Raw genomic sequence first — 22,260 nt, 5'->3', positions numbered from 1 at the left:
AAAAGACCCGGGGCCAAGCCGGGGAGGGATGGAGGGTTGGCGGGCGGGCCCCTCCCGGGGTCTAGTGTCTTCCAGCCGGGGTTCGGTGGGCGAGGGCGACCTGGCGCGGGGCTCTGGGCCCGCCCGGCCCCCACTCTCCAAGGCCCCGCCCCAGGACGTGACCCCACCCCCTGCCCGGGCGGAAGACGCAGCTCGGCCCTCTGGTCTGCGGTGGACGCCCCGGAGGTAGGTCCGGGGTCGGGGCAGAGCGGGAGCGGGCCGGGGAGGGGGGCGCGGCGGCCCCGCGGCGTTTTGGGGGTCCCCCAGCCGCTGACCGCGTGGCGGACGGTCCCCGGGCCCGAGAAACCGCGGGGGCCGGGGGCGCGGGGAGCCCTCTCCGCGCGGCATCTGAGCGGCCCGCCTCTCCCTGGAGAGGCCCCGGCCCGACCCCGCGCTGACCTCCGACCCCCGACCCCCGGACACATGCGGAGCCTTGGGCGGGCGTGGGGGGCGGCGGCGGCCCTGGGCGGCCCCGCGCGGACCCCGGCGCGCCCCTGCTCCCCGCCACCCCCCGCGCCTCGCAGAGGTAACCAAGCTGCGCTGGTAGCGGGGGGCGGGGCCGCGGGCGCCGCTCCAGGGAAGGAGAGACGAAGACGCACCTCCTGTCTTCCGGCACGGTCTTGCGCAGCGGCCTGTCCGGGCACTTGGAAGCATTAATTAGGGGCCGTTGTTGAGATCCTGGACCCGCGACTTGGGTCCTGGGGAGCAGCCCAGCTGGTGGGGGTCCTGATTGCCAGGGAGGCCGTGGGCCGGACATGTGCTTGTTCCTGTCCAGATCAGGCACCCTAACTGGGGGCTTGTGAGGAAGGCTATACACGCGGCATCTTTGCGGGATGTTAACACTTTTTCATGGGTTCTCAAAGGGATCCGTGTCCTCTGGAGGCTAAGACGCCCACAGGCCAACCAAAGGGATACTCTGTGTCTAGTCAAGTCTGGGGGCTTGGGGGGCGCAGCTGCCGGGTATCAGTTTCCTACTCTGGAGAGGCGAGTCCCCTAATGTCACACTGGATTCGGGGAGGGAACAGCCCGGGGAGCGGTGTCAGGGCCGGAGATCCTCAGGGGCCCCTCCCCCTGATCGCTCTCCCGCGATGACTGAGGGTTCTGAGTCAGGGTTTGGGTGGCCACACCCTGGGCTGGGGGTGGGTGGCAGGTCTGGTTTTGCTCACGTGCTCTGGCCAGTGGGCTGAGCGGCCTCTCCCTGGGATGGTCCCTCCCTGTGATGGTACGGGAAGTGGCCAGTTACCCGTGCCCTCGTCTCAGTTTCTTAGCAGGCCCCTCTGCTGGGACGTGCACACGTGAATCTGAATCTTACCTGATCCTTGGCCCCAGGGCCCTCCCAGAAGGAATGTAACTAGAGCCTTTGCCTGGGCTGGCCCTCCTCCCCGCTGTGGGCTCGAACCAGCGGGGGCCGGCAGGGGGCATGCCCTCTTCAGCAAGGCCGGGGCTGTGCCAGGCACGGACACAACAAACACGAGTGAAGCATTGTTCTCAGGAATCTGGGGGTTTCGGGGAACCGGGAACCTCACATGGGTCTGAGTCATCCTGTCTCCAGAGACCTGGAAAGGCATGGCTTCCAGGCGCGGGTGTTTACTGAACTTTCTGTTCCTCTTGACTGAAAGTCCGCTCCCTGCCCCACTCCCGGGCACCCCCCAGCTCATGGCTGCCGCTGAGTTCCTCTCCTGCTGGCCCCCCCTTCAGGGCCACAGTCGGCATCCGCCCGGGGCTCTGGTTACTCATTTGTTCAGGCTCTGTGTGTGGCCCTGGTGAGGTTTCAGGGCCTGTGACCTCCCATCCCAGACTTGCTGGCCAGAGGCCTCCCTCTTTTCTCAGCCTGCTTGGTGAGCTGGCTTCTTTGTGGGCTGGTCCCTGGGCTGAGCCGGGGTTGGGCAGAGGACATGCCCTGTCCAGAGTCCCAGCTCCCATAAGGGGCTCATGGAAGCAGGCACCCCGGGTGGCTACCCATGAATGCACCATCCAGAGCACAGGTCACTGGACCTGGGGTCCCCACCGCACCTTCTCTGTCCTGGCCAGGGCACTTGTGGCTGGCACCCCTCAGGAACTGCCAGCTGACCACCTGACTGGGCTGCTTCAGGGCAGTGAGGCCTCAGGTGCTGGCATCCTGGCCGGGTCTGGCTTTGTGGATGCCGGCCAGGTGGGGCTGTGCGCTGCCTTCCTGTTCTCGGAGGGGAGAAGTAGGCTGAGTCGGCAGGGGCAGTTACCGCAGCACGTCACAGATTGGGGCCCCTGCGCTCTCCTGGCTGGGGTCTGTACACCGTCCGGGCCCACAGGCGCCACCTCTGCCGCACCCCCACCCCCACCCCGTCCTTGCTGGCAAGGCAGAGGCAGGGCTTCGGGCGGTGAGCGCCGGTCTCCCCTTCCTCGGGTGGGAGGGGCCCGGGGGGCTGGGGGATGAGAGCAGCCTCTGTCCCCGCGGCCACATCCCCCAGCTCTGCGGTCCATGGCAGTGTTTGCCCGGGAGCCCTCTCCCATTTCTGCTCCTGGAGGCTGACATGGATAAAGGTGTTGAAGAAGGGAAACGAAGCAGGCGGTGAGGCTGTGGCTTCTGCTGGAATGTCCCCTGGGGTCCTGTTTGGACGTCTTCCGTCCACTGGGTCTCTGGCCTGTCAGACCTTGAGAGTTTGGCTGAAATCCTCTCCTTCTCCCCTGCCTGGGTCTAGGCAACACCTCGCCTCCCACCATGAAGCTCGACATCCAGTGTGAGCAGCTGAGTGACGCCCGGTGGACAGAGCTCCTGCCTCTGATCCAACAGTACGAGGTGGTCAGGTAGGAGGAGCCATGCCTGCGTCCCCGGGGTCATCACCCCGCAGGGGGTGAGGGCTGCTCCCAGGTCACTTCACTTACAGAAGCATGATGTAAATTTTGTATGATTTTCACGTGGCATAAAGTGTGACTCCTTTTGTATTTTTTTCCAACCGTTCAAATGTAAACCCATTCTGGCCCAGGCCTGGTGGGCAGAGCAACCTGGCCCAGGGTCTCCTCCGCTCGTCCCCTTCCCCTGGGCATGCAGTTGCCGCAGCCGGCTCGTGTGGGCACTGCCTGTCCTCTGCCCCTGCCGGGCTGTGGGCTGGGAATCCAAGTCCAGGCTGACTTCTGCTGTCGAGGCCCTCAAACCCGCAGGTTCCTCAGGGCTCACAAGCAAGAGATGAGTGCCTGCCGGCTTATCTTTTTTTTTTTTTTTTTTTGGATTTAAAAGTATTTTATTTTTGAATAGGTAAGACATATGGTACAAAATTCAAAAAGACACCAAAGGGAATACAGTGAAAAGTCTCTCAGTCCTGTGCCCAGTCCACTCTGTTGCCCTCTGCATCAACTACCCTTGTTTCTAAGAATTTAGCCCACAGGTATAATTCCGTAGATATAATGTGAAATAACATATGCACAAGAATGTTCATTACAGCATTATTTTTAATAGCAAAAGATAGGAAACAATGGAAATACCCATTCATAGGGGGCTGATTAAGTAAGTTATGATTTATCTGTTCAATGGAGAAGTATAAAGTTATAAAATAGAATGAGACAGCCCTTTATGTGCAAGTATGTATTAAGTAAAAAAAGTGCAGAACAGCATGCACAATATGCCATTTGTGTTTCTAATACAAGGAAGTATGTGTATATGCATGAATATCTTGGGAAGGGCGAGCAGGAAGGCGAGGGCTGGGAGGAAGAGCAGTGGGAACAGCGTTTAAGAAGGTGCAGTGCCCGAAGGGTACACTGAGGAATGGTGAGCTCTCCGAAGTACGGCGTGTGCGGCGGAGCGGCAAGGGCGGGGTTAGCAGATATCCAGTTCTTTTCCCCTCTGTGTCAGACAAATAGCAATAGCAGCGTAGGCTTCACTTTGTTGTATAACCTTCCTTTTTCCCTTAATCTATTTTGGAAATCTTACCCAGGCATTTAGAGCCACTTTTTTTTCTTATTAAGGCTCCATAGCAATTAATTGCTTCTAACCTTTTGCTATTACAAACAATGCTATAATAAATAACTTCTTACATGTGTCATTTTACTTTTTTTTTTTAACATCTTCATTGAAGTATAATTGCTTTACAGTGGTGTGTCAGTTTCTGCTTTGTAACAAAGTGAATCAGTTATACATATACATCTGTTCCCATATCTCTTCCCTCTTGCGTCTCCCTCCCTCCCACCCTCCCTATCCCACCCCTCTAGGTGGTCACAAAGCACCGAGCTGATCTCCCTGTGCTATGCGGCTGCTTCCCACTAGCTATCTAGTTTACGTTTGGTAGTGTGTATATGTCCATGCCACTCTCTCACTTCATCCCAGCTTATCCTTCCCCCTCCCCGTATCCTCAAGTCCCTGCTTATCTTTCTTCTTTTGAACTTATTTGAAATAGTTTTATGGAAGGTTTATGGAAGAGTCACAAAGACAGTGCAGGGTCCCCCGTGCCCCGTCGTCTGGGGCGCTGGTCGAAGCGAAGAGCCCAACACGGCTGCCTTGACTCATGTCACTGGCTTTTCTGTGCGTGTCCTCTCCTGTTCCCAGCTCGTGCGGGACCCCCCACGGCATCATGGCCACGTCTCCACGGCCCCTCCTGTCTGTGATGGTCCCTCCGTCCCTCCTTGTCCTTGGCCGCCTGACTCTGGGGTCTGCTCACTGGGGCTCAGGTGAAAGTGCCTCTGACGTCTTCTCAGGGTTGAGTCACACGTTTTGGCCAGACAACACAGAAATGACGTTGTGTCCTGCCTGGCGTATCGTATCGTGGGAGGTGTTGTCACAGCAGTGCCACGTGGTCACCCCTAATGGTCGCCGTGACCACCTGATGCGGGGTGCCTGCCACTTCTCAGGGTGACACCCCTTCAGACTCTGCTCATGTCCTGTTTCTCCTGGGACTTTTTGCCCGTTGATCTTCGCAGCTGTTGGTGGGTTTTTTGCCAGAAGTGTTCCTGGGACTCTGCCTCACTGGGGTGTTTACTTTTTTCATTCCTTCCACATTTATCACGTGTCATTCTCTGAGGAAGAGCTGGCTTTCCTTCCACCTGTATTGACTCAGTGGTTCACTTAATCGGTGGACGTGATCCTGGGTCAGGGTCTGGCACGTTCCACGCTGGCCTCTCCGAGCCTCTTCAGCTGGGCTCTGCCCTCGAGCTGCCGCCTCCAGGTTTGGTTTCTCTCCTGGGGGTGGAGGGGCACTTGTGCCCGCTGACCGTGTCCTGGGGACAATGCGGAGATACACGTCCGTATAGGTGCCAGTATCTTAACAGTTTTCATGAGACGACCCACGCGCTTTTTCTCTTTCGTTTTAAGATGTGTTGGTTGTGACCCACCTCGTCGAGTTCTTGGCCCAAGAACGGGTCACAACCTGCTGTGTGAAGTGACTGAGTGTCCGTCTGCAGGCTGGACGACTGTGGCCTCACGGAGGTGCGGTGCAAGGACATCGGTTCTGCGCTCCGGGCCAACCCCTCCCTGACGGAGCTCAGCCTCCGCACCAATGAGCTGGGCGACGGCGGCGTGCACCTGGTGCTCCAGGGCCTGCAGAGCCCCACCTGCAAGATCCAGAAGCTCAGGTGAGCCGTGCCGGCCACTCCTGGGCTCTGGGCCCTGAGGCACACCTGAGCCCTCTCGGGGCCCCCGCCTCACGGGCCCCGCCCCACCCCGCGTCCCCTCCTGCAAGGCCAGCTGCCTGGCCTCCCCGTGGGGGTGTGTGTGGTGGCAGCGGTTCTGTGTCCGCCTTGCTCGGGCTCTGGCAGACGGAGGGGTGGCTCGTCTTGCGTGGGAGCCGCAGCCGGCTCGTGGGGCCCGCTGACGGCCACGTGTCCAGCCTCCAGAACTGCTGCCTGACGGAGGCCGGCTGCGGGGTCCTGCCCGGCGTGCTGCGCTCCCTGCCCACCCTGCAGGAGCTGCACCTCAGCGACAACCCGCTGGGCGACGCCGGCCTGCAGCTGCTCTGCGAGGGGCTCCTGGACCCGCAGTGCCACCTGGAGAAGCTGCAGTGAGTGTGCACCCCACCCGGGGCCCCGAGGTGCCCGCGCCCACCCGTCCCCTGGGTTTCGGCTGTCTGCCCTGGGCAAGCCCCCTCCCCAGCTCATTGGCTGCAGGGAGCTTCGAGGCGGGGCTCTTCCCTGAGGCTGGGGCTGTGGCCTCTGAAAGCAGCTGGCAGCTGGCCTGTGACCCCAAGTGAGCACACAGATGGGGTCAGCCACAGAGGGAGGAAGCCGAGCCAGAAAGCCCCAGCTCGGGCTGGGTGTCTTCCTCCTGGGTCTCTGGGCACCCGCCACCTGGGGAGATGGCCCCTCGGCCACTGCCATGCTGTCACCGCCTGGCAGCCGTCTGGTCTCTGCAGGCCTCACGGCCGGGGTGGGAAAGGAGACCCAGACAGGTGCCCCCTGGGCCAGGCCGCGTTCCTGCAGCCGAGGGGCTGACTGCCCGCCCTCCCCCAGGCTGGAGTACTGCAACCTGACAGCCGCGGCCTGTGAGCCCCTGGCCGCGGTGCTCAGGGCCACACAGGACCTGAAGGAGCTCGTGGTGAGCAACAATGACATGGGCGAGGCTGGCATCCGGGCGCTGTGCCGGGGCCTGGCGGACTCTGCCTGCCAGCTGCAGACACTCAAGTAAGTTCCGGGCTGGGGCTGGGGGGGCAGGGCGGGGGCTAGGGGGGCGCCCCAGCTCCCAGCGCCTCTCGTGCCCCCAGGCTGGAGAACTGCGGCCTCACGCTGGCCAGCTGTAAGGACCTGTGTGGGATCGTGGCCTCCCAGGCCTCGCTGAACGAGCTGGACCTGGGCAGCAACCCGTTGGGCGATGCAGGCATCGCGGAGCTGTGCCCTGGGCTGCTGAGCCCCAGCTGCCAGCTCAAGACCCTCTGGTGAGCCGGCCTCCGGCCGGGCAGACAAAAACCTGGGGGCGGCAGGACACGTTGGGAGCCTCTCTGTGCTGACGGGGGACTCACCTCCGTAGGCTCTGGGAGTGTGACATCACCGCCAGTGGCTGCAGAGACCTCTGCCGCATCCTCCAGGCCAAGGAGACCCTGAAGGAGCTGAGTCTGGCGGGCAACAGTCTGGGTGACGAGAGCGCCCGGCTGCTGTGCGAGAGCCTGCTGCAGCCGGGCTGCCAGCTGGAGTCCCTGTGGTGAGGGGGCCGCGCGGCGCCAGGGGATGGGAGAGCCCGTGCAGAGGACCCTGGGTGGCCCGGGGGGGACAGCGCCGGGGGCTGGCGAGGTGCAGGTGCCCCCGGGGGGCGGGGGAGGGGGGTGCCAAGGTGGAGCCACCCAAGACGGGCAGAGACTCGGGGGAGGGGGCTGGCGCTCAGATCCCCAGGGGCCTCCCGGGGCACCCCAGAGGCGTGGGCCGTGGTGGCCCCAGTCCCCGTCTGCCGCCCGCAGGGTGAAGTCCTGCAGTCTCACGGCCGCCTGCTGCCACCACTTCGGCTCGATGCTGACCCAGAACAAGCATCTCCTGGAGCTGCAGCTGAGCAGCAACCAGCTGGGCGACTCGGGCGTCCAGGCACTGTGCCAGGCCTTGGGCCAGCCCGACACCACGCTGAGGGTGCTCTGGTGAGCCTGCTGGGTGGCGCCCCGTCCGCCCGGGCTGAGGGCGGGGACAGCTAAGACTCAAGCCCGCACCCCCACCCCCCCGCCCCCACGCTCCATGATCTGGCGGCGGCCTGGGCCCTGGTCGCACAGCCACCTGGGGGCGCACCCTCCGCCTGACCTCGGCCTTGCCCTCTGCCCAGGCTGGGGGACTGTGACGTGACGGACGACGCCTGCGGAGGCCTGGCCTCGCTCCTGCTGACCAATCGCAGCCTGCGCGAGCTGGACCTGAGCAACAATGGCCTGGGTGACCCCGGCGTCCTGCAGCTGCTGGGCAGCCTGGAGCAGTCCAGCTGCGGCCTGGAACAGCTGGTGTGAGTGGCCCTGGGGTGCGGGGGACAGGTGAGGCACACAGGGCGGGGTGGGGGGCGTGGCCGCTACCTCACCCCCTCCCTCCCTGCAGCCTGTACGACATCTACTGGACGGAGGCAGTGGAGGAGCGCCTGCGGGCCCTGGAGGGGAGCAAGCCCGGCCTGCGGATCATCTCCTGACGCCCATCCCCGGACGGCCCTCCTCCCCAGAGGAGTCCTGGCTTTAACCGAGAGAAGAGCTTAAATCAGCTCATTTTTGGGAGAGCATTTTAGGCACTTTATTAAAACGCTTTTCTGGCAGGAGGGGGTCTTTGTCCGTTCTCGTGGTCTCCACGAGGCTCTGGTGTCAAGGGGGTGATGTTTTCACGAGCACCCTGCTGCCCAGCGAGCACCACAGACGTAGCAGCCTTAGGCAAGTCAAGTCAGGGGTCCAGGCCTGGTGGCGGGTGTGCCCAGCGGGGTCCTCCGTGGGGGTCCGGTCTGAGCTCCCCAGGTGCTGGCGGGGTCCTGCTCCTTGCAGCCTTGGAGGCCACCCCATCCTACAGGCCTTCACTGCCTCAGGCATCCCGCCTGCACTAAGGGGCACCAGAACGCGGCCCCTGCCCTCGGGGCCTGGTTCACCTTGGCCAGCAGCGCGCTTGGGCCGCCTGTGTGTGGGCCGGAAACCCCGGCTGGGAGCTGCTCCCAGGGCCTGGCCGAGCCTGCCAACGGCTGGCTCCCAAGTGCTCTCCTGGTGGAGGCCGGAGCCCTGTGGACGTAAGGGCAGGGTCCACCCCATCTCGCTGGCCTCGTCTGGCCGTGGGCGGACAGCGTAGGGGTGACCTGCCCTGAGCAGCACAATCGAGGTGTACACACTGGGCAGCTTTCAGAGGGTTGGCGCCTGGGCAGTAACTTCCTGCCATCACGACAAAGCCCTCCAAGGTACCCAGGGCCCTGGCTTTGTAACACCTTCCTCCAGAAGAGAGCAGGCTCTGCGGAAGATTGGGTGGACCCACCCAGGTCTGGGCGGGAGACGCTCCAGGGGAACCTGCACCCGCTGTGGGTCAGAAACCACTCCCGGGGGCCACGCCTGGGACCAGTGAGCAACGCGGGCCTCCAGCCCTGCAGGGAGAGCGCAGGCCACAGGACGGAGGTAGTCTGGGACCAGAGCGACTGTGAACTCCGTGACGCCGAGAACCCCTGGTGGAGGTGGGCGGACAGGACGCTTGGTGTCTCCGCAGTGGTGGGACAGGCGTCGGCCCTAAACCCAGATCAAAGGTGACACTGGGACGGCAGCAGGTGGGGTGGGGCACACCGAGGCCCCGGGTCACACCTCTGACGTGAGGAAGCCCACGGAAGCCAGAGGCTGAGAAACTCAGCTCAAGGGCACAACACAAGAGCAGCAGGTGGGGCGGGGTAACAACCGCCCTAGGGTTGAAATTCTCCCCAGAAGTAGTTACGGGAAAATAAACTAAGGAAACAAGTCCGCCGAGGCCCTGGCGCTCTGAGAGGCCCTGCCCTTGGGAAGGTCGGGAGTGTCACCCTTGCCCGGAAGTCAGGGCGCTTCCCTTTGCCGGTGCGTGTGAAGCCTGAAGACAGTGCGCCATCACCCACACCCCGCCCACAACCAGCTCCCTCGGGCCGGCCCGAGGGGCGGATGCAGTAGGAGGCGCCAGGGGGGCCGGTGACCCTCGTGCCTGCTGGTCGTCTGCCAGGACAGGCGTCCAGCCCAAGTGGCTCCCAGCTGCCCTCCGGGCGGCACAGGGTAGGGCAGGGGCGAGGGGCCGTGAGGAGCTGCGGAGCCGCAGGCCGTCACCGTGGCTTTTATTTGTTCTGTTTGCTCGTGGGGGCGACCTCAACCCTGGGCCACAGAGACCCTCCCTCACGACCCGCCCTCCTGACGGCGGGCACCAGGCCTTGGAGTCTCTGACTCGATGTGCGGGCAGCCCTGTCCACGCACCCTCCAGGTTGGAGGGTCAGATGGAGGCTCCCGAGGAAGTGGATCTGCCCTTTCCCAGCCACGCCAGGGCGTCCCTGGACGACTGTCCTTCACACGTGCCGCCAGAAGGTCGTGGGGGACCGGCGGGGCCCAGGGAGCAGAGAGGGGCACCAAGACGCTGCTGCCTGGGCCGGGCCGTCTGGGCACCGAGGCTGGGGGTGGCCGAGGTGGCGGGCTGACTGCACAGAAGGGGGACCAGCCGGCCCAGGGTGAGCCCCAGAGCCTCAGGAGCACACATACACACACACACGCACCCACACGTGTGCACGCACCACACACACGCGCGCCCCACCCCACCGTGTACGCGGGAGAAAAGGGAGATAGAACCTCGAGGGCTGAGGCCTGCTGGAAGGCTCCTGGCGGGAATCCCAGAGGGTGGAGGGCGCCGGGCCTGGGCTCTGCAGGCCCAGCCGCAGCGTCAGTGCGGTGCTGGCACCCCCTCCCTCTCGGCCTCCTCGGACCCCGAGGGGTCGTCGGGCCCTGGTTGGCGCCCGTCCACGCTGCCGTCCGCCCTGCCCTGGTCGTCCCTGCCCTGCTGCTTCTGCCGCCGCGTCTCCTTGTACCTCAGGGTGATGTCCCTGGGGACAGCGGGGGCTGCGTCACCACCGGCCAGCCCACGGAGGTCCCTGGACGCTGCCCCGCAGGGGAGCTCAGAGCCGGGGGTGGGCAGGCAGGACCACCGGGGCCACAGCGCTCACCGCAGGAAGAAGCGCCAGACGGTCCAGGTGAGGGCGAGCACGGAGCCGAGTGTCCAGCACTGGGCGATGTAGAAGGGCAGGGACAGCGTGAGCGTGTGCGGGTCGTACTTCACCACGATGAGCAGCTCCGTGACGGTGATGGCCGCCACCAGCCAGGCCTGCTGGCCCAGCTTCTTGTGGAGCTTCCTGCAGAGGGAGGCGGGCGCAGGGGTGAGGCCCGAGAGCGCCCCGCCCCCGCCCCCTCCACGGCCCAGGCCCCGCCCCGGCCCTCACGGGTCGTCCATGAAGTCGTAGATCTCCCGCATGGCCACGCCGCCCACGTTGACGAAGAAGACTAGCCGCAGGAGGACCAGGTAGTGCTCGGGGGGCATCCACAGCACGAACTTCAGGTAGAAGGTGTTCAGCTCTGCCAAGAGAAACTGGGGGCAGAGGAGGGTGGAGGGCGCCCGGGGCAGGGAGGGGCGGGGGCGTGCAGGAGGCAACAGGCCTTACCACCAGGATGATGCCACACACGGCCAGCCAGCGGCGCAGGCTGGAGGCCGGCTTCCACTCGAAGCGGACCCAGCTGTAGGGCGTGAACTGGAAGACGATCCTCTTCATCTTGCCCCTGGAACCGCGGCCCCGTCAGCCCAGGGCAACGCCCGCTGGGCACACTCGCCCCCGGCCCGTGCCGCCCAGCCCCCGGCCCCCCAGGTCTTTTCCTGGACTGTTTCTCTACTTCTTCACAGAGGGAGGTGGCTGGGAAGGGACGATCCCGAGAAGGGCCAGCAGGGAGTAAGAGGAGCGGGCTGGATGGGGATGGGCTGATGTCCCGGCCGCCACGAGGGCAGCACCCAGGGTCACATCCTGGGTGGAGTTTACAGAGGCAAGACCCTCGCCTGTAGCACCTCACGAAAGGACCTCGGGGCGGGGGCGGCCCTGCAGGCCCCACACTGGGGTCAAGGCCTGCGCGGAGCAGGGCGGCTCTCCAGACGTACTTGTAGGTTGGGATGTTCCAGAGGCCCTGCCACTTGTACGTCTTTAGGGACAGCCACTCGAGGGTCTTCATGCCGCAGTAGATGCCCAGCCCGTTGCAGACGAGCACGTCCATGATCCACTGGGGGCGGGAGGGAGGTGGGTGCCACGGGTCCCCAGGTCGAACGGCCCTGGCTGAGGGGACCCCGTGCCGCCTGCTGCCCCCACGTTGTGGCCGGCCGGGACGCAGAGGGCGGCACTTACGTGGTCCCACCAGCACTCGCTGAAGTTGGGCAGTTGATGCTCCAGGCTGTATTCCAGGAACTCAAACATCACGCTCACGATTGTGCACATCCACCAGTCACGGATCATCAGGGTCTGCGGGCCGCCAGGGCATCAGGCCCCTGCGCGGGATCCCCCAAGGACATCCCGCCCCCTACCCCCGCCCCACTGCCCTCAGGTGGGGCACGGCGGCAGGGCAGCTGTGGCTCTGGCCGCCCCAAGTTAAGACTTTGAGGGCTTCCCTGGTGGCGCAGTGGTTAAGAATCTGCCTGCCAACGCAGGGGGCACGGGTTCGAGCCCTGGTACGGGAAGATCCCACATGCCGCGGAGCAACTAAGCCCGCGTGCCACAGCTACTGAGCCTGTGCTCTAGAGCCCGCGAGCCACAACTACTGAGCCCGCGAGCCACAACTACTGAAGCCCGCGTGCCTAGAGCCCGTGCTCTGCAACAAGAGAAGCTACCGCAACAAGAAGCCCGCGCACCGCAACGAAGAGCAGCCCCCGCTCGCCACAAATAGAGAAAGCCCGTGTGCAGCAACGAAGACCCAACGCAGCCAAAAATAAATAAATAAAATAAATAAATTTATTAAAAAAAAAAAAAAGACTTTGAGGCAACTTGCAGGTATGTCGACGACTCGTGTGTCCAGGCCTGAGGGTGCCCAGGGCTGGGTGGGATGGGGGCCAGGGGCCCCCCGTGGGTCTCTCCCCTTTGCTCTCCAGCGGCCACCGCAACGCCCAGGACACGCAAGGTCGGGTCAGGCCCCCCAGCTCGGCAGCTCGGCAGCCCGCCTGTCCTGCACCGCAGCCGCAACCCACCGCACGGCTGGAAAACGGCCCAGAGTTCAGGGCGGCTCCAAAACCAGGTACCCCGCCCAACGAGGAGGTGCCTACCTTCAGGTACCAGCCGATGAAGTGTGCGGGCACAAAGCCATCCAGCTTGTCCTGTGGGGCACAGAGGCAGGCCTCGCGCTCGGTCCACTGTCGTGAGCTGGGAAGGGGCCCCGCCGCAGCCAGAGGCATCCCCGCGTGTGGGCGGCATGGCCCCTGGTACCCTCACCCCATCCAGTCCAGAGTGACTCGGGTCCCAGAAACATCCATGCCTGGGGCAGCGCCGAGCTTCACGCGTGGGAGGTGGTGGGGCCCCCACGTCATGAGGCCGGCCAGCCCCCTCTGGGCACCTACCCAGACGTTGTGGAAGGGGTCGGTCTTGTTGTCTGCATCATAGATGAGGCAGTTTCCCCCGTAGTCCCTCTCTGGCAGCGGGACCCCCAACCTGGGGTCAACGTACTTCAGAAACTGGCGGCCGTCCTGGACGGTCTGCAAGGGCGGCGGCATGTCAGTGGGGCGGGGTTTGGGGTGAGCAGACAGCACCCGCCAACCGCGAGGGGAAGCACTGTCTCAGCATCACCCCCACTTCGGGCCGGGCAGAGCGGGGATGTCCCAAGTCTGAGGACGTCCTCACGCCCCCATGGGACCCCAGGACCATGCCACGTGGCGTCGCAGGGGCACCTCCCGTGGGAGGGCGCTCAGATCACCAGTCTCCCCACCTCTCCTCCCTACGTCCGGTTCGGGGTCCAGACCCCACACCGAGGAACAGCACTGTGGGACACGCTTCTTCACGCAGTGCCCAGAAAGCCTCTCCCAGACGCCAACGTTAGCCAAACAGTCCTCCAGCCTTGGCACAAAGTGGGCTTTTGGGGGCGTACCCTGGCAGAAGAGGACCCCCCCCATTCCTCCCTCCAGGCCCCCCGCTGGCCGCCAGCTGGGGCCTCTGGTCCACAGGAGGCACCCTGGGACACCCGTCATCAGGACCCTGTCCCCTCGCTCCTGCCCTGAGTACCAGCGAAAGGGCACAGCGGGGAAGAGGCTCTAGGCTGGGGTGCCGAGACGTGGTCCGTGGTGTGTGTGGACAGATGACACTCAGACCTGCATCTTGTCACATGACTGAGGTGACACCACGAACAACTGAAACCCTCCCCCACAACGTGTGCCCTGGTAACACGGGATCTGAGGGCCAGACAGCAGGGCAGAACCCGACACCACTGTGTTCCTGAGTCAGGATGGCCCCACGGGCTCTGCTCCAGAGCCAGGTCAGTAGGGGCTCAGATCCCTGGACACTCAACCCTCAGAGAAGTGAAAAACAGCACTGTAACAAGTCTCCGTCTCAGGGCATCTGAGGGCTGACATGACCCAAGGAAGTCAGCTCCGGTCCCAGCTGAGAGCTTGTCACCCAAGCCCAGAGGGCCAGACCATGAACCTCCACTCCAGCAAAGGCCAGGGAGGCCGACTGACCCCTCGTGACATGGCTCTGGGAGAGGACAGCAGCCTGGGCAGGGGGGCCTCCCAGAACCGGCCATTTATAAATCTGCAGACTCAGTGGTCAGGACCCACAGGGCTCCGCGCTGCTGGCCGAGAGAGCCCAGATCCTGGTTCCTAAGAGCATTCGTTCTCCAGTAAAGGAACCAGGCTCCCTGGAGAAATGGCAGATTTCAGGGCTGGGGCAGGGAACCCCCAAGATGGGCCTGGAATGTCTTCTAGCACCAGAAAGGAGGGAGGTGCTCAGAAACACAAAACAAAACACCAAGAACCCACGTACGTGGGGTATGGGAAAGCTCCCAGCAGCCAAGGCTGGAACAACTTGAGCAACGAATTAAGTACTGAACTGTAACCCGAAGTGTAACGCAGATACCTACCCACGAGTCTGCGCTGATGTAAGAAATGACTGAGCACATTATTGAGTCAGGGAGAAGAGACAAACCTCCTACACAGAAGGTTTCCCATTGGATTATGGAGCTGCTCTCTGCCCCGCTGCGCAGGGGGGCCTCCCTCCCGAGGGCGAGGCATGGAGGGGACCCGACAGACACACCTCTGCCAGGGGGTCGGGGTCAGCACCGACGGTCAGAATCATGCGTCAAATCACGACAGAAACACCAGACAAACCCCCAGCAACCCTGATACCAAAATCAGAAAAAGACATTCCAGGCAAACTACAGAGAGTGTCTCTTATGAATATGGATGCAACAATCCTCAACAGAATACTAGCAAAGTGAATCCAGCAGTATATACAAAAGGTCATACACCACGACCAAGTGGGCTTTATCCCAGGAATGCTAAGCTGGTTCAAAATGAGAAAATGAATCAACACAAAACATCATGTTAATAAAGGGAAAAAACCACATGATCATCTCACTTGATGCAGAAAAAGCATCCAACCAACAAAATCTAATACCCTCTCATGAAACAAACACTCAACAAATTAGGAAGAGTGGAGCTTCCTCCACTGACAAGGGGCATCTGGTGAGGGCTGAGGGCTCCCTGCTAAGAAGTGGGGGACGGTGTGAGGCCAGAGACGGACGGACAGACACTCAGGTTGGAAAGGAAGAAGTGAACTCCCCCTATTCCTGCACAGAGACCCCCTCAGGAACCCCCTGAACAGCAGAAGAGCTGTGGGAACGAATGAGCAGGCACAGAGGACCCAGACCGACAGAGCAACAGGCTGCGTTTCCAGATGCCAGGGACCAGCAGACCAACACGAAATCAAGACAGTCCCACTCAGGACAGCATCAGAAAGAGTGAGGTACTTAGGAATACATTTAACAAAGGAAGTGCAAAACATATACTCCGAAAACCACAAAATGTCGCTGAGAGAAATGAAAGACCCACGTAAGGGGAGGGTCCTGTGCTGCAGAGGAGGGGAAAACCTGAGAGAAAGTGTGGGCTTTAGTTAATAATGATTAATTGTAACAAATGTGTCATATTAGTGTAAGATGTTCATAACAGGAGACCCCGGGTGAAGAAACTCTCTGCACTAACTTCACAATCCTGTAAATGTGTCTTAAAATAAAAAGTTTATTTTAAATAAATAAAACAAAACATGAACCATTTAAAAAAATCAATCAGAACAAAAGCTGGTCTCCCAAAAAGACACACAAACATCCAACAAGCACATGAGCAGATGTTCAGCATCACCAGCAATCAGGGAAACGCAATCAAAACCACAGGAGAGGAACTTCCTGGTGGCGCAGCAAGTAAGAGTCCACCTGCCAACGCAGGGGACACGGGTTCGAGCCCCGGTCCGGGAAGATCCCACATGCCGCAGAGTGGCTGGGCCCGTGCGCCACAACTACTGAGCCTGCACTCTAGAGCCCGCGAGTAACAACTACTGAGCCCACATGCCACAAATACTGAGCCTGCGTGCCTAGAGCCCGTGCTCCGCAGCAAGAGAAGCCAGGGCAATGAGAAGCCCGCGCACCACAACGAAGAGTAGCCCCTGCTCGCCACAACCAGAGAAAGCCTGCTCACAGCAACAAAGACCCAATGCAGCCAAAAATAAATAAATTTATTTATTTAAAAAAAAAAAAAAAGGAAAACCACGAGATATTTTACCACTTCACCACCCTGCCCCCCCCAAAAAAAGGAAAATAACAAGTGTTGGTGAGAATATGGAGAAATTGGAAGCCTATGCACTGTTGGAGGGACTGTAAAATGCGTACAGCCGCTGTGGAGAATAGTCTGGCAGCCCCTCTAAAGGTTAAACAGAATTACTCAGCAATCCCACTTGTAGGCGTGTCCTCAAAGGAATGGAAAGCAGGGACTGGAACAGGTACTCACACGCCCACGTTCACAGGCACCAAAAGGTGGAGGCAACCCCAGTGTCCATCCATTTGAGTGGATACACAAAATGTGGTTTAAACACACAGTGGAACATTACTCAGCCTTAAAAAGGAAGGAACTTGTGACGCAGGCTACACAGGGTGAACCCTGAGGACATTACGCTCAGTGAAATAATCCAGTCACAGAAGGACAAAACCTGTCTGATTCCACCCACATGAGGTCCCTGGAGGAGTCACATCCACAGAGATAGAAAAGTAGACGGTGGGGCCCAGGGCTGGGGGAGGGGAGAGGGTGAGTGTTTCATGGGGACAGAGTGTCCATTTGGGAAGACGGAACGTTCTGGGGATGATGGTGGGGAAGGTAACACGACCATGTGAATGTGCTTCGTGCCCCGCCCTGTGCACCTAGAGATGACTGAGATGGTAAATTTTATGTTATGTGTTTTTTACTGTAGTTAAAAAATACTTTTAATTAAATACACTGCAATAAAACCAAAAAAATTGCACAGTATCCTACATACACACGTGTGTGTGCACACATGCTGTAAAACTGAACTGTGACAAACTCTGTGGAGTGCACTGATATCAATTTCCTGGTTTGATACTGTCTTATATATATATATATATATTTTTTTTTTTTTTAAATTAAAGTATAGTTGACTTACAATATTCTGTTAGTTTCAGGTACACATGCTGTCCTACATTTGTGCAAAATATTGAGGACCTGGGTGAAGGAACACAGGACCTACCTGTACAATTTGTTCACAACTTCCTGTGAATCTACAATCGTTCCAAAACAAAATGTAAAAAGAAATCAACATGAATAAGCAATCTCAGTGTAAAATATAAAACCAGGTAGGTTTTAAAAGAAAGTATAGGAGAAAATCTTAATAAATTGGTGTTGGACAAAGAAGTCTTAGATATGACATCAAAAACACAAAAAGAAAAGACATAAGGACCGCCACTGTTAAACAACGAAGGCCCAGCACATCCAGCAAAGGACCTTGTAACCAGGACTATATAAAAAGCTGTCATAACTCAACACTACAAAAACAAACCACCCGATTTTTAAAAAGGGCAAAAAATAAACACTTCACCGAGGAGGATGTTTGTTTCATGGCTCGTAAATGCAGGAGAAGTTGGTCAGCATCATCAGCCACTCTAGAAATGCAATGAAATCCATAAGACACTGGCTAAAATGAAAGATCCTGGTGATGGCAAGTACCGCCAAGGATGAGAGAGGGTGCGGGCGGGACACAGCTGCCCCGGGAGTGAGACACCTCACCTACGACGCAGGAGTCCCTCCTGAGTGTTCATCCGCAAGAAATGAAAGCTCAGGTCCACACAAGAGCCTGTACCTGAGGCTCAGAGCAGCTCCACGCACATCTGCCCCAAACCAGACACAACCCCAGTGTATGGACAGATGGCGGTCCCTCCACCAGGAACCCCATCCACGGTAAAGAGGACCGGCTGTAGGTGCGCACGGCTTGGCTGAGTTTCAGAGCCAGTGAAGGCCACGCTCTGCACAACTCCACTCACACGAGACTTTCCAAGAGACAAGTGGTGGTGATGCAGGGACAGATGGCAGCTGCGAGGCCACTGCGAGGCCAGGGCCACGGACGTGGCACCCGAGGGGGCCTGCGGCTCTGTGCCTAACTGTGGTGTCCACACAAGCACAAACAGGTGTTACAGCTCCCAGCCCTGCACGCCTACCCGAAATGCAAACCTTCCCACGCGATGATAAATCACTCAGCTGTCGCTGACTGTTTTGAGATTGTGAATCCTGAAGACCACCCTCAAAGGCGAGCCGATAAGTCCAGCAGAACAGGAGTATTAATCAGGCAGACGTTAGCAGCAACAAATCCTGATCCAAGATTTACTGAGGAGCTAAGTTTCCAACCTCCACCCCAACCCCCTTGCAGAACGTGTGCCAGAAGGGAGAAAAACACACAAAGCCACAGCGGGTCACCTGCAAAACCAGAAACAAGGCCCATGGCGACTGGTCCCGGGCCCACTGCCCACACTCAGAGCGCCTGTGCTGTGGGGTCAGGTGTGCCCCCTGCGAGGGCTCAGCCCTGCTCAGATCTGGAGCACCCGCCAGGCGTCCACGTCTGAACCCATCGTCCCCCGGCCACGTGGCAGCTGCGCCCAGAGGTCCAGGCCCGCTGAGAACAGAGACTCTGCCGCAGGCGATGGCTGGCGCCTTCCCACCCCTACAGCCCCTGCCCCCTTCGGGTGGGGTCCAGCCTCCTACCAGAGCCCTGGGGGCCAATGCGCAGAGCGTTCTGTGCCACCTCCACTTTCACAGTTCACCCAACCAACAGACCCGCTTACCTGGAAGAGTATAAAGATGAGCACCAGCTCGTAGACCACACTGACGCAGAGCCAAAACCTCCAGTAGGCTGTACAGACACGGAGAACACAGAGGCATCAGGGGGCGCCGCCCTGCGGCCCGCGGCCCCGCCCCACACAGCTCCCTCACGCACGGCCTCTGCTCGGGGCCCTCAGGTCCCTGGTAGAGACTTCAGAAGCAAGATCTAACTCAGGGCTGAGCACAGTTTCTCTCTGACTGTTCTTCCTCCCTTCTCTTCCATTCCCGTCCCTAATCTTTCCCGCAGCACAGAAGGCCCGCAAACCACCAGATACGAGCAGTGACAGCAAACATCCTTGTCTTGTGTTTCTTAGGGATGCTTCTAACCTTCATCATTAAGTAAGTTTGCAGGGTTTTGGTGGATACCTTTCGTCACGTTGAGAACCTTTTAATTCGAGTATGCTGTGTTTCTATCATGAATGAGTACAAAACTTTATTCTTCTGCATTTACGAGGATCAATTTTTTTCTTTAGTGTTAATGTGATGAATGAAATTAACACATTTCCCAACATTAAACCATCTCTGAATTCCTGGGATGATGATTTGTTTTAGGAAAGTGTCTTAAGTTCCAGTCAGCACTTCTGTCCCTCCGGGGACTACACTTGGCGGTTCTATGTTATATACTTTAATGTTGCTGAGAGAGTTGATCTTAAATGTTCGCACCATAAAAAAAAAAAAAAGTTGAGATTACATGAGATGACAGAGGGGTTAACTAACCATACTGGAGTTTTCAATACACATGTATCAAACCATCACACAGTACACCTTAAACTTATGTTACATGTCAATCTTATCTCAATAAAGCTGGAAAAAAGAACGAACGTGTCCCTCAGAACCCCTTTCACTGGCCGGGACTCCTCTCTCTCACCATCTGCTTTCCATACTCTCAAGTCCCTGCGGGATGAGATAACAGGAAGGGGAAGGTCTAGAACTGTCCTAAAAGCCAACGGTAACTTCTATCTTCCAAGAATCTTCAGAATCCCGTTTAATAAATGCCTAAGGGGAACTCCCTGGTGGCGCAGTGGTAAAGAATCTGCCTGCCAAGGGGACATGGGTTCGATCCCTGGTCCAGGAAGATCCCACATGCCGCAGAGCAACTGAGCCCGTGTGCCACAACTACTGAGGCTGTGCTCTAGAGCCCGCGAGCCACAACTACTGAAGCCCGCCCGCCCCAGAGCCCACGCGCCACAAATACTGAGCCCACGTGCTGCAACTACTGAAGCGCGCAGACCACAACTACTGAAGCCTGCGCGCCTAGAGCCCGTGCTCCGCAACGAGAAGCCCGCGCGCCGCAACGAAGAGTAGCCCCTGCTCGCCACAACTAGAGAAAGCCCGTGCACAGCAACGAAGACCCAACGCAGCTAAAAAACAAACAAATAAATAATAAAATAAAATAAATATATAATAAGACATCTGCTTCCCCTATGCTTATGTCTGTAAAGAAAAAAAAACCCCACCAGCCTACTTTTAAAAGCTAATTCACCTTGAATTAAAAAAATAAGCCGTGCTCACAAACTAGAGACACAAGGTTTGGCCACGGCTATTCCACAGCTATTCCAGGTCATCTGGGACAGCGCCACACGCTCTCCCGCCCCCGCTTCGGTGGGGACCCAGGGTACAGGCAGCCGGGCAGGTGAGTGGGAGGGGTGTGGGGCCTGTTGTGCCAGAAGAGGGTGAGAACTGTGCACACGCCAGGCTCTGGGGCCAGCCTGGCACCCTTAGGGCTTGGGCCTAACCCATTTGCCAGGGGAAAAACCGCCCCGGAGACTGACGAGAATCCAACCTCGCACGGGCAGGAAATACAAACGTGGTTGAGTTCATGGGAAGGTGGGCTAACATGTTCCGAGACAACGGACGTAAACAGCCGAGGTGACAGACTTATTCTTCGTGCCCTTGAAGATAGGAAAAACCTGGAAAATTCTCCCTGGTTCGAGGCTGCAGCAGCAGGTCGAGGGCTGCGGAGCAGGGATTTGGGGCGGCCGAGTGTGGCTGCCCAGCTGCGGGGACGGGCACCTCCTCCAATGAAGGCTGTGCTGTCCCTCCCCCGGCCACCCCCACTCGGCTCAGACTCCCCACCACTAGCACCCTGTAGAGCCCACCAGGACCCAGGCCTGCCCCCCACAAGTGGCCAGTGGGCCCTCGTCCCTCCCCACGGCCAGGGTCCCCACAGCCCGCCGCAGCTACGGCTCTCCGCGAGCCACCCCGGAGGCTCCTGGTCACGGGCTGCCCCGCTCCCAGACCCGCACCCGTATCTTCTTCCCGAGCACCAACTCCGGCCACCTCGGCAGCACCTGCAACGGCCTTGTCTACTCCAGCTTCTGCAGGGAGCCGCTCACGAGGCAAAGGGGCCCCTTCAGTGGCAGGCCCAGCTGGAGCTGCAGCCAACTCATTTCCAAATAAAGCAACGCCCCACACAGGTCGGCTGTCTGCTCCCCAAGTGGCTACCTGAGCTGGGCCCAGAGGAGGGCGGGAAGCACGCAGAGACCCCAGGGCACCTCCTTTGTGGAGTCCGTTCCTGCCAGCGTGCACACGTAACCTGATTTGAGAGGCTGAGGACTTCCTGCCACTACCAGGTGAACAAGCCATCTGGATGGTGCTCTGGGGCAGGTCCCCACGTGAACTAAGCCGAGACTGGCAGAGAAACAGGGTGTGCGCACAGCAACCAAACTAAGGAAAGGCAGAGCCACGCTCAGAACGTCAGCTCAGAAACTGCGGCACTGCTCGCTCCAGAGGGGCTCCGGCCTGACACTCACACCGCTCAGAGCCGCAGACGGAGCTTTCCTGAAGCTGAAGCCCCGGGATGACGCGGGCAGGGCCCCGTCTGTCCTGCTCGCGGCTTCGTCCAGTGCCGGGTGCCCATGAGAACTTCGCTGCGCCCTCACCCACCGACAGCCTCTGGGGAGTTTCTGGCAGCTCCTGTTCTCCCTTCCAAGTCTGTCGGACGAGCAATGAACACACCTGGTTTCTCACTGTGACTCTGGTGGTTGACACTTCAGCTCACTTTTCCGTTGCTCTGGTTAAGAGTCCACGCCCTTCTGAGGCAAGACTGGACGGGCCCACACCAGTGGAGACGGTGGAGAAGGCCCTGCAGCCCCTCCCCAACCCCCAGTGGGGGCCGTGCCCTTGGGCTCAGGAAGCTCACGCTGCCCCGGGGGCAGGGACCACACAGGCTTCACCCAGCACCAACGTCCCCGCCAGGCATTAAGGGGGCAGAGCCCCCGGGGGTCTCGCTCACAACCCCCGGCTCGCTGGCCCCTGGGCAGATACGCCCCTTCTAGGGGGCAACTGGGTAGCACCCATCAGGAGCCCCAAATGCTCATGCCCTTCATCTGCTACTTCCCCTGGACCTTTGGTCCCATGGATAATCAGACAGGTACACAAAGGTGTACATGTGGAAATTCACTACAGCCTGGTTTATTGCCACGAAATTGGAAACCCCCAAGTATACAATCATACAGG

The 22,260-nt window shown here is 59.7% G+C and overlaps 2 protein-coding genes across 3 annotated transcripts in view; one reads left to right on the top strand and one right to left on the bottom strand.

Annotated features, from left to right (window-relative positions):
• The first annotated feature begins 198 nt into the window (after positions 1-198).
• On the top strand, positions 199-8,206 carry RNH1 (ribonuclease/angiogenin inhibitor 1). The gene is made up of 10 exons (XM_079708511.1): positions 199-225; positions 2,718-2,823; positions 5,407-5,577; positions 5,832-6,002; positions 6,451-6,621; positions 6,702-6,872; positions 6,965-7,135; positions 7,389-7,559; positions 7,739-7,909; positions 7,999-8,206. The coding sequence occupies exons 2-10, from the start codon at positions 2,738-2,740 to the stop codon at positions 8,084-8,086; spliced, it is 1,371 nt and encodes a 456-aa protein (XP_079564637.1). The 5' UTR covers positions 199-225; positions 2,718-2,737; the 3' UTR covers positions 8,087-8,206.
• Positions 8,207-9,707: 1,501 nt separating this feature from the next.
• Positions 9,708-22,260, bottom strand: part of PTDSS2 (phosphatidylserine synthase 2) — a gene marked incomplete at its 5' end in the record, with an annotated part of 28,485 nt that continues 15,932 nt past the window's right edge. Inside the window, 9 exons of one of the 2 annotated variants that reach the window (XM_079708110.1) lie at positions 9,708-10,462; positions 10,583-10,768; positions 10,856-11,001; positions 11,075-11,189; positions 11,560-11,678; positions 11,801-11,914; positions 12,709-12,759; positions 13,000-13,152; positions 18,765-18,832. In XM_079708110.1, the coding sequence (XP_079564236.1) occupies positions 10,303-10,462; positions 10,583-10,768; positions 10,856-11,001; positions 11,075-11,189; positions 11,560-11,678; positions 11,801-11,914; positions 12,709-12,759; positions 13,000-13,152; positions 18,765-18,832 (1,112 nt within the window). In that variant the 3' untranslated portion in view covers positions 9,708-10,302. The remainder of the gene's footprint in view (positions 10,463-10,582; positions 10,769-10,855; positions 11,002-11,074; positions 11,190-11,559; positions 11,679-11,800; positions 11,915-12,708; positions 12,760-12,999; positions 13,153-18,764; positions 18,833-22,260) is intronic. The other variant, XM_079708109.1, reaches the window with a different exon arrangement.

This window comes from Hyperoodon ampullatus, assembly GCF_949752795.1.
Source record: "Hyperoodon ampullatus genome assembly, chromosome: 7".
NCBI lineage: Eukaryota > Metazoa > Chordata > Mammalia > Artiodactyla > Ziphiidae > Hyperoodon > Hyperoodon ampullatus.
The sequence above is the reverse complement of the archived record's forward strand: the minus strand, read 5'-3'. Positions and strand labels throughout refer to the sequence as shown.

Bases quoted from the DNA above. Each gene is read 5' to 3' on its own strand.
- RNH1 (XM_079708511.1), top strand. From the start codon at position 2,738: ATGAAGCTCGACATCCAGTGTGAGCAGCTGAGTGACGCCCGGTGGACA. The intron at 6,873-6,964 runs GTGAGCCGGCCT...TCACCTCCGTAG, and splicing joins TGCCAGCTCAAGACCCTCTG to GCTCTGGGAGTGTGACATCA. The intron at 7,560-7,738 runs GTGAGCCTGCTG...CCCTCTGCCCAG, and splicing joins ACCACGCTGAGGGTGCTCTG to GCTGGGGGACTGTGACGTGA.